Genomic DNA, 10,587 nt, shown 5'->3' with positions numbered 1-10,587 from the left:
TCCGAAGGGGATGACGTTAGGAGAGATTTTTACTATGGAGCTTGTTCAGCCATACCACAGACGAGGGAGGACAGTGACAACAGTCAGTTGGTTCACCTCCCTGCCCTTAGTCCTGTCGCTGAAGGATGTTGGCATGGACCTGGTAGGGACCATCAGACAGAAGCCCTATATTCCTCAGTGTGTCATCAACAAGAAGATGGAAGTTGGTTCTTCTGTGGCTGCATTCTCCTATGCCCACAACGTCACCTTGCAGTGCCAGAGGGTCAACTTCACCAAGTGGGTTCTTCTGCTGTCGACATTCCACCACCAGCCTTCAGTCATCGAGAACTACAAATCTGACATTCAGATGTTCTACAATGCAACTAAAGGTGCAGTTGATTGCTTTGATCAGCTATGCAGCATCAGTTCCTGCGCAAGAAAGACGAGACGGTGGCCTCTAGTATACTTCTTTGAAATGCTCAACATGGTGATGGTGAACTCCTATATTCTGTACACCGACAACACGAGTCTTCCAAAGAAGAGTAGGCGGCAATTCTACAAGGAGCTGATGGAGGGCTTGTGCTACGAATGGGTAAATCGTAGGTACAGGCTCTTCACTTTTCTCTCTTGTGATCTGAAACATATAATGAGAATAACATTCAATCTTCCTGAATTACCACAAGAAGCAGCGTCCTCGAGGTTGGAAACGCGCACAAGATGTTACATGTGTCCCAGTAACACCCACAAGAAAAGTAGAATTTCTTGTGTTCATTGTCATAAACCTGTCTGTGCCAGCCACCAAGTTATCTGCTGTGCCAATTGCAAAAATGTCTAGGTAAGACACCACATATTTTCTTTCATGTTGCAGTAAAGTTTTGAGAATATATAATTTTCATGAAAAGTCGTCCCTCTCAATTTTAGTGTTCATTCGGGGTTTACAGATTCCTATTTTCCTAATTTGTTTTGCTCAAAGTTATCATGTATCATCTGAAAAGATTCATGTAGAATTTCAGTCAAAAGTAATAATGTTCAGTAAGCCTAATTGCCTCTTGAAAGCATACATTATAATAGCTTGTTCCTCTTTCCACAGATGCTGCCTGCGACATGCACACCTCCTCTAACTTTGCTTGCCCCTGTGACTCGGTTTTTATTGTAAGTGCTATAATCTTGTTATAATCCTGTTCCTTATGAAATTTTCTATAGATTATGTAATATTCAGTGTGATTGAGCTCGTTTATTGAGAGTTATGTAGCACTTTCTAAGAAACAAGTGGCTGATAACTCGGCCCTCTCAAATTTATTGTCCCTTAGCGGATATATTTTTTTGTTATTTTGATTATTTCTTTCTTAAAACTGACTGTACATCTTCTGTAAGGGTCCAGGTGAAATTTTAACGAAATATAACACTATTTAGTATGTCAAATGACGTCTTGAATGCATGCGTTCATTCACGCTTCTAATCACTTGTTTTTCCTCCAACAGCTGCTGCCTGCGACACCTGCACAACCTCGGACTCTGCTAGCCCTTGTGACCCTGTTTTTATTGTAAGTATTATAAACTTGTCATATTCTTGTTCCTTATGAAATTCTCTATAAATTGCCGTAATTTTCAATGTGATTGAGCTCATATATGATGATGTACCACATATTTTATTTGAAGGAATTGCGTGAAAAATCGTCCCTCAAAAGGTGGTTTTATCATTTACTTGTCTTTTTTAAACTAAAGTGCGCAAATATATAATTTTTTTATGATTATTGTATTCTTAGATCATATACCAATATATTATATAACTTTTAGTAATTTTCATATGTATATAATAGTCATTTGGTAGCCAAAAAAAGGATCAATTTTTTTTTTGTGTTTTTTTTGCAAAAAGATTTAATTCACGTTTTTCAACTCTCTCCGTTTTCGACAAATTTGCTTCAGATTTTCTCCAGTGCTCAAGACACCACCTGGGATGAAGTCCTGTGAAGATTATGTAAATATTTGAATTCTGTGATTTTCTGTAAATTTTTTACTGTAAGTGATTAAAAAATCAAACTTATTTTTTTGAAATATTTAGTAAAAATATTTTTTTCTATTCTTTGTTTGATTTAAACACCAGAGTAGTATTAAGGGTTGTTAAAACCAATAAGCCAAACCCTAATTGTCTTTACAACTTATTGGGAAATATTTTATAAAATAACTTTTTATGGCCGGTCATATATGCCCGGCTTTACCTTAATAAGTAACGGGATTTACCGTTACCTGGTTAAACAAATGGTCCTACCTGTATTAACTTGTGCATCAGAAACTTAGAACCTTTGGCTTAAAACATAATCTAGTTACAACTCAAAAAAGCTATGGAGAAAATAAGGATGGGATTAACACTGAGACCGAAAAAGAGCAACATGTATAATTACTTGAGTTACTTGAGTGAAGGCTTCAGGGGGCTTTCATCCATGGCATGGTGCCTCTCCAAGGCTCCCACGTAAAAATTCTGCAGTTCAAATTCTTCTTTGATTAATGCATTCTCCAAATCGTAAGATGCAGTGAAGAGGTATGTATTAAGCCTCATCTTGAAGATGCTCACACTTTCAGCCGATTTAACATTACTAGGAAGTTTATTATAAAGATGGGGTGCACTACAAATGAATGCCCATCATCCAGACTCCATATGAAACCTCGGCTCCAGTAATCTATTCACTTTAGCACCATGCCTCAAAACAATGTCAGTATCTACTCTAAGTCTACAAGCATATCTCTCATGTACTAGGGCTTACCAAACTTTAATGCCTGATACACCATAATGCACTGCTTATACACAATTCGTGCTTTGACCAGAAGCCAATGCAGTTTTATTAATACAGGAGTTATTCATTTTCTCATCGATTGACCCTTTATCAGCCTTGCAGCACGATTCATGATTAACTGAAGTATCCTAAACAAGTAATTGGGAAGACCATGATATAATGAATTCCAATTGCCCAATTTACTCACTACATGATTATGAATAAGCTTTCTCATAGATTCATCATCTAAGTTTTTCTCACAAATGCTACATTTCTTAAATGATAGCCTGCTATTTCCACTGTATGGTTTATCTGATTCTTCATTAACAATTTACTGTCTAATAATACATCAAGGTTTTTTGCCCGCTTGGTCACTGCAATATCTATGTTATTCAAGCTCAGGGTTTGCATATTTAATCTTCCAAAGTCCATCCCCTGGCCAACAAACAAACACTCAGTCTTGTCCTCATTCAGTGTCAATTGCCTTGAGTCCATCCACCGTTTAATGTACGAGATGATAGCACTAAGTTGTCTTTTAGCATCACATATGTAAGTCCCTGATATATAGAATAGTGTTATTAGCGAATAGCTTATATTTCACTCCATATTTCTCAAGTACTGAAGACAAGTCAGCCGTATAAATCAAGAAAATAATTGGCCCCAGTACAGTACCTGAGGCACTTCCCTCGTCAAAGGTCTGAAGTCAGAAAATGTCTCTTATTTGTATACAATAAGTTTTGCCCTCAAGATAACTCTTAAGATAGGAGATAGCCATCCCCTCGATGCCAATAAGCTCACAGTCCTAAAGCAGAAGGCTATGTACTACTGTATTAAAGACGGCACTAAAGTCTAGTAGGATCAATAATCCGTATTTCCCAGTATCAAGAAGTCAACGCATGTCACTCACCACAGAACATAATGCTGTCTCGGTAGAATAAAGACTATGATAAGCAGACTGACTATCGGGAATCGCTCCAACAGCACTTAAGTGATCATTAAGTTGTAATAGAAGAACACTTTCAAGTACCTTTGATTGAAATGTCAAATTTGATACCGAGCGAAAGGAACTAAGGCACTGGGGTCCAGACTCCCCTTTAATACTGGGTTGACAATAGCTCTCTTCTCAGACTCTGGAAACACACCATTTAAAATACTTGAATTCACCATATTTGTAACATTAGACACTAATCTCCCAAAATTCTCATGGCTAGTAAGCGAACTAATTGCCATAGGGTCGTTAGCAAAGTGTGTAAGCTTTACTTTCTTAACAACATCACTAACTACTGATTCACTCACAACTTGAAACCTAAGAAATTTTTCATCCGCCATTTGTTCGTTTTCTACTACCACCATTGAGTCTTGTCATTAAATGTTGAAACAATTCTGTTGATTTTTGTTTCAAAAAAGATTAAAAATACATGCACCAATTCACTATCGGAATAGCCCTCAGGCAGCCTGTGTTTCTTCTTATTTCCAGTCAGGTTATCCAATACTGCATAAAGTTTGTTCATATTAGGTCCAACTTGGACAGTTTTTTCTTTATAAAAGTAACACTTTCTTCCAGTAATAAGTTTTATTTCATAATTGCGAGCTAGCTTGTATTTATCTCTCCCCTGATCAGTCTTGTGCCTCCGCCACAACCTTTCCCTCTTTTTCTTTTCTTTCTTTGCCCTCCGATATACGATACCAAGGCGCTATGATATAAATTTCTTGTTGATCGAAAACTAATGTTTTTAGTCTGTCTTCTATTGAGCTCAAAAACGAGTTTAAATGTCACAAGCCTGTGTACAGGCGAGAGGGAGCACAAGTCATCCACGTGTAGCTCACGAACAAGATCACTTGACACATCAACCAGTACCAAGTCAATTGTTTGCCCAGCAGCTGACATAGGCTTATCCACAATATTAGCTTGGTTAAACGTTGCAATTTTATCAATAAAAAGTGGGACATACCGAGCCTCTAAATCCTCAAGCTATAAGTTAAAATCACCCCAGATGACAATATTTGCATTCATCACGTCAATAGTTTCTAAGTACAGTACAATCCAAATTCCTCCATAAATGTGCTAACACTCGTATTGGGTGGTCTGTATATGGTAATAATCGTCACTTTGTTGCCATTTACTTCACACTCGATCTGTAATACCTCAAAGCTGCCACACACAAGCGTCTTACACTTCCTAATCTTTCTTACTGTGTTCGAAATGAATATTCCAACATCACTTCCCACGACCTCCACCCCTAGGATCTTGTAGAAACAAATGCGTAACAGGTGTCATCTCTTTTATAACAGCAGAGTCATAATCAGTTAGCCAAGTTTCATAGACACCATATATATCTAAACAGTTTTCATTGATAGTATCCATAATTTCCAAAGTTTTATTTCTAGCCGACTGCACATTTACAAGTCCACATTTAACCCCCAGTCCACTAGTATCCCTGGTTGGTGATACTTTTAATCCTTGTGAGCTCCGAAGGAAAAATTGGACAATCCATACTGCTAACACTGTGATCATCCTGTCTGTTTGTAGCCTGACAATTTGAACATTTACGCACCGAGGAATGGCAGGAACGCCCCTCATATGCTTGCACATTTATAGCACCTTGGAGCCTCACCCCTTGTATTTGTAGGACAACTTTCCTTCTTATGACTAAATCTCAAATGAGTACATGTACTTTTGGATTGCACTTCATGACATAGTGAGTGGTCTCCCCGGCAGCTGGTTTGGTGAAGATAACACTCACCTTATCCTTAACTCTTTTTAACTGCATGTAGGTATTCATTTCTCTCAATAATATGTTCGACTAGTGTTTCACGATTTTCCTTTTTGCCAATATCGCAGGGTATTATTTTTGGCTGCAGCTTTTTTCCATGAGAATCACTTAGACTACCCAATACTTGTAGCTTATTATGTGCCTGATTTCTTTTCGGATCAGTTTTAAAATTAACAACAATATGTCCTCTTAGTGAACCTTGAATCTAAAACTTGAACTTCATCGAGGGCCTGGCTAACTTCCTCTTTTTTATCCGCAGCTTTTCCTCCTTCATTATCTGATTTTATTATCAAAAGATTCTTCTGATGTTGCTTCACTTTCTTTGTTCTCCCCTAGAATGAACTGCAGCCAAAGTTCTGCCACCATCAGCACCTGCCACATAGCCATGCGCCCCTGTAGCCCATTGTACCGCCTCACTCACAGCAACAACCACCTCCGACCTCCCACTGGCCCCCAAACTCCTTCGGCACTACAAGATTTTGCAACATCATTAACATTACCAACATCTCACGTTTCATTTCATTAATTTCCTTTCGTGCATTGGCACCCCCTCTAATTCAACGACCACATCCATCACAAACCCAGTTAATTTCATGCGCCCGTGACTTAACACCTCTCATACGTGTTCAAGTGGAATGCCCATATTTCAAATAAATTAGGCTCTTTAGCCATTTGCTTTAGTCATTTTTAGAATTTCCACACACCAAACACAATTCAACTATATTACCAACGCCGTCAAATAAATCCGGCTGGATATTGAAGGAGTCATAATGACAAAATGTTCGATTACCGGTGGCCCATGGTATTGAAAGGGTAACAAGCGAGAACAGGTGCACAACGAAAGCAGGGGATACTGGGGAGGGGAGGGGCAGCTGTCTAGGTGGGTGGCGATACCAGTACGCTAATACGATTTTTTTTAGTTTTAATCTTTATATATGATCCATTTATGACACTATTACAACCAAAGTTCGACTTCATGCTAGTTGAGTATAACACTGATGCTACTAGAATGCAAAGATATGCTATGAACTTTAATCCATAGCTGCAAACAGGCTATGGGAAGTTATATTTTGTTTCAGCCGGCGAGTAATCATATTTTCTCAATTTATTAAGTAATTGTTCACGCAATTTATTGTAGTTTCGATAGCAGAAGGTACAATGCACTGTTACATCATATGTGTTGATACTATTTCAATATCTTCTGTTTTTCACCCTAAAATTAACGAATTTTGAGGAGAGACGCGACACATCTTTCGCGGGCCGCTAAAGGAAAATATGCATGTAAACTAAAATAGATGACATTCTAACAATATGGGCAGGACATGTAATGAGAATGACAGATGATAGATGGACGAGAAGAGTAACATAATGGGTCCCTAGTGATTGCAAAAGAAGCAGGGGAAGGAAGAGAAGATGATGGATTCATGAGCTAAGAAAATTTGGGGTTATAGATTGGCATAAGAAGACCATATATATATATATATATATATATATATATATATATATATATATATATATATATATATATGTGTGTGTGTGTGTGTGTGTGTGTATGTGTGTGTGCATGTGTGTGCGGAAATGTCTAATATATACAGTATATATATGTATACATATATATATATATATATATATATATACATATATATTTATATATATATATATATACATATACATATATATATATATATATATATATATGTATATATATATATATATATATATATATACATATATATATATATATATACATATATATATGTATATACAGTATATATATATATATATATATATATATATATATATATATATATATATATACTATATATATATGTCCCATGTCGACGGATAATGAGACATGTCGGAACATGGGTTTTTTACTTCATTACAAAATGTTTGTGGGTACACTTTACACAGCCAGATACTCTTCAGACGAGTACCTTCTTGTTCTTATGATCACTCAAGTGGTACTGCTTACCCCTCGGGCAAGTAAATGAAATGTTGCTCTGTTAATATACTGAATTGCTAGATTTTCTGGAAATCTCCACTGTGATGGAAATATACTGTCACCAATAAGGTTACAACACGTCACCTATCACACTTAACACAGGTCACCTATAAGAGTTCATTGACCGCGCACTACAATTTATGACAGTCATAGTACTCTTAAAAAGGTCATTAATCTCACTGTATAAAACACATAGTTCTACATTTTTTGCATACAAGTATTGGGACAATACCTCTCCCCCCCCAAAGCCCCTCACTCCAGCAGGAGGTGCGCACTCGCCCTCTCTCGTCTATGATATATGGAGGACACTCTGACCCCATGTCATGTACTAGACAGAAAGGCAACATGAAATATATACATGATAATCACCCATAAAAATAAACATCTTCCACAAAAAAAAAGAAATTAAAAAAGTGAAATATGAAATAATTTCACTCATTTCTTCTTATAATCTCTGCAACTATAATACAGAATACCCAAAAGGAAAAAAAATCATATTAACATCCGTATTATACAACCTCTTCAATAACCTCCCTCTGGTTGCAGGCAATACAGGCCTTTTGGACTGGATAGGGGTAGGAATAGATATTGCTTCATTCCTCGATTTTACTTGTCCGGGTTTACGGCACAATTTCGCAACACAACTCGCTAACACTGATTCGCCATTTTTTAAATCACTACTACACTTGCACTCGTAACTATCAATCAGTGGCCACTAGCCGTTTTCCCGAGAAAATCATTCCGCTTCCCGCCCTTCTCTTATAACTCTCAAGTATAAGATATTCACATCTACACCTTCCCTAACACTGCCTTTCCTCAAGGTTGAATCTAACGCAAAAGTTATGCAAAGCATTATTAATGGCGTAGTGTCTGAACATCATCAAACACACATATATGTGGTTCCGGAAGAGATAGTTTTCAAAAGTGTCAATCAGAATGTAGCTCATTATCCCTGCATACGTGACATTCCTCGAGTTGATGAGTAGGATTATTGTTTTTTTTTTCTTTCTTTCTTTTTATGCTGTTGTTGTTTGAACAGACCTCATTTCTTCTTTTGACGTTTTCTAGATAAACTTGATGATAACAAAGTGTTATATGGGTGTTAAATGTAGAAGTAAAGTGTGACAATTTTGCTGAGTGTAGCCGAGTGTAGCAATATGTATGACATACTGTAGCCACTTGCCCTTCGGGAACTGCCCCGGCTTCAGCAACCAGGAATCATATAATCACATAAATAATTCAGCATCTGCCTGACGGATCACACCTGACCTATTTAACCCCTCTCTGTATGTTTTTAGGTTCACTCAGCAGTATGTCATGCATATTGCTACACTCAGCAAAATTGTCACACTTTACTTCTACATATAACTCCCACATAACACTGTTTTATCATCAAGTTTACCTAGAAACCGTCAAAAGAAGAAATGAGGTCTGTTCAAAAAAAAAAAAAAAAAAAAAAAAAAAAAAAAAAAAAAAAAAAAAACAATAATCCTACTCATCAACTCGAGGAATGTCACGTATGTAGGGTTAATGAGCTACATTCTGATTGACACTATTGAAAACTATCTCTTCCGGAACCACATGTATGTGTGTTTGATGATGTTCAGACACTACGTCATTAATTATGCTTTGCATCAATACTGCGTTAGATTTAACCATCTTTACTCGGTACGGACCCAAACACGTTGGCTCTAGTCTGTTTCCTAGGTTGTAATCGTTTCAAATACACACGATCGCCCACTAATACTTTTACTGGCGCAGTTTTGAAACGACCATCATACTTTGAGTTGTGTTTTCATTAGCTCTTTTCAAAAACCTTTCAGTGGTGTTCATTACTCTCCTTAAGAGATTCAGTAAATAGACACAGTATTACTCAGTTGAATAATCTGGCAACTGTTACGAATTAATCAGGACCGTATACGGTAACACAGGATCCTGTCCATACAGTAAAAAGAAAGGCGTGTCCCTGAGCGAAGTATTATATGCAATGTTCAAAGCTAGTTCAGCTCTAGGAAGCATGGCGTGGCAATGAAGGAGGTCATTATCCACTAAGTAACGTAAAATTCACACCACTTCTCTATTACGTGATTCCACTAAGCTATTAGCTGAAGGCCTATATGAGGCTACTGAAAAGTGTTCAATTTTCATTAAGTCTGTGACCGATTTCACCACCTTATTTCTAACCTTGCGACCATTATCGCTTATCAAAATTTTTGGGCAACCAAACCTAGTAATGAAAGAGCACAGCGTCTGGGCTAATGAATTTGCTGATTTATCCTACATAGCGTAAATGTGAATGTAATGAGTAAATGCATCCAAGAATACACATATATACTTATGTTGTGTTATACCAGTAGGAAATGGTCCTACCACATTCCCATGCACCCTTTAAAATTTAATAAGAATCACAGGCCACTTTCTGGCTTCTGGTACAGTGCTTTTATGTTCTTTGAAACAGTTACAAGCATGACAACATTTTATATAATTTTCTATAGATTTTTTCATTCCTAACCAAAAGATGGATTCTCGTGCTCTCCTAAACATTCTATCAATTCCTAAATGCCCTGCATACAGACTTGCATATACATTGTGGATGGCTTGATTAATTAAAGAGGGAGGGAGAACTAACCGTGCTCAAAATTCCCCTCCCCTTTTCTCGTGAGCACAATATAAGATATCATTCTCTATAAAAAAAATTCTCACGAGGCATATTTAGAAATGATGGATAACTCTCTGATTCCCCTTTAATCACTACTCGCACTCTTTCCATCCATTTCTCTTTTTTCTGTCCCTCTCGGACTTCCTTTATGTCCCAACCTCTCAAGTCAATCACACCTGCATCATCAGGACGTTCATTCTGGACACCCCTGGTCATGCCCTCGGCCACCCACACACATTCATGTTGACTATTTCCCTCTCTCTCTCTCTCTCTCTCTCTCTCTCTCTCTCTCTCTCTCCAACATTTCTACTAACTCTCTCTCTCTCGCTCGTGGATCTCATTTTTTGATTGCTCCTCGCTTGAATTCCCATCCCGTTTTCTAAATTGATGGGGGCTTTCA

The 10,587-nt window shown here is 37.4% G+C and overlaps 1 protein-coding gene and 1 pseudogene across 1 annotated transcript; one reads left to right on the top strand and one right to left on the bottom strand.

Annotated features, from left to right (window-relative positions):
- LOC137649420 (piggyBac transposable element-derived protein 4-like) overlaps nt 1-814 on the top strand; it is a 4,262-nt pseudogene extending 3,448 nt beyond the window's left edge.
- Nucleotides 815-2,995: 2,181 nt separating this feature from the next.
- Nucleotides 2,996-4,078, bottom strand: LOC137649418 (uncharacterized). Its single transcript, XM_068382406.1, has 2 exons — nt 3,904-4,078; nt 2,996-3,306 (listed from the first exon to the last, which is right to left on the bottom strand). The coding sequence occupies exons 1-2, from the start codon at nt 4,076-4,078 to the stop codon at nt 2,996-2,998; spliced, it is 486 nt and encodes a 161-aa protein (XP_068238507.1).
- Nucleotides 4,079-10,587: the final 6,509 nt, after the last annotated feature.

The sequence above is a fragment of the Palaemon carinicauda genome, chromosome 11 (assembly GCF_036898095.1).
Source record: "Palaemon carinicauda isolate YSFRI2023 chromosome 11, ASM3689809v2, whole genome shotgun sequence".
Classification (NCBI taxonomy): Eukaryota; Metazoa; Arthropoda; class Malacostraca; order Decapoda; family Palaemonidae; genus Palaemon; species Palaemon carinicauda.
The sequence above is the reverse complement of the archived record's forward strand: the minus strand, read 5'-3'. Positions and strand labels throughout refer to the sequence as shown.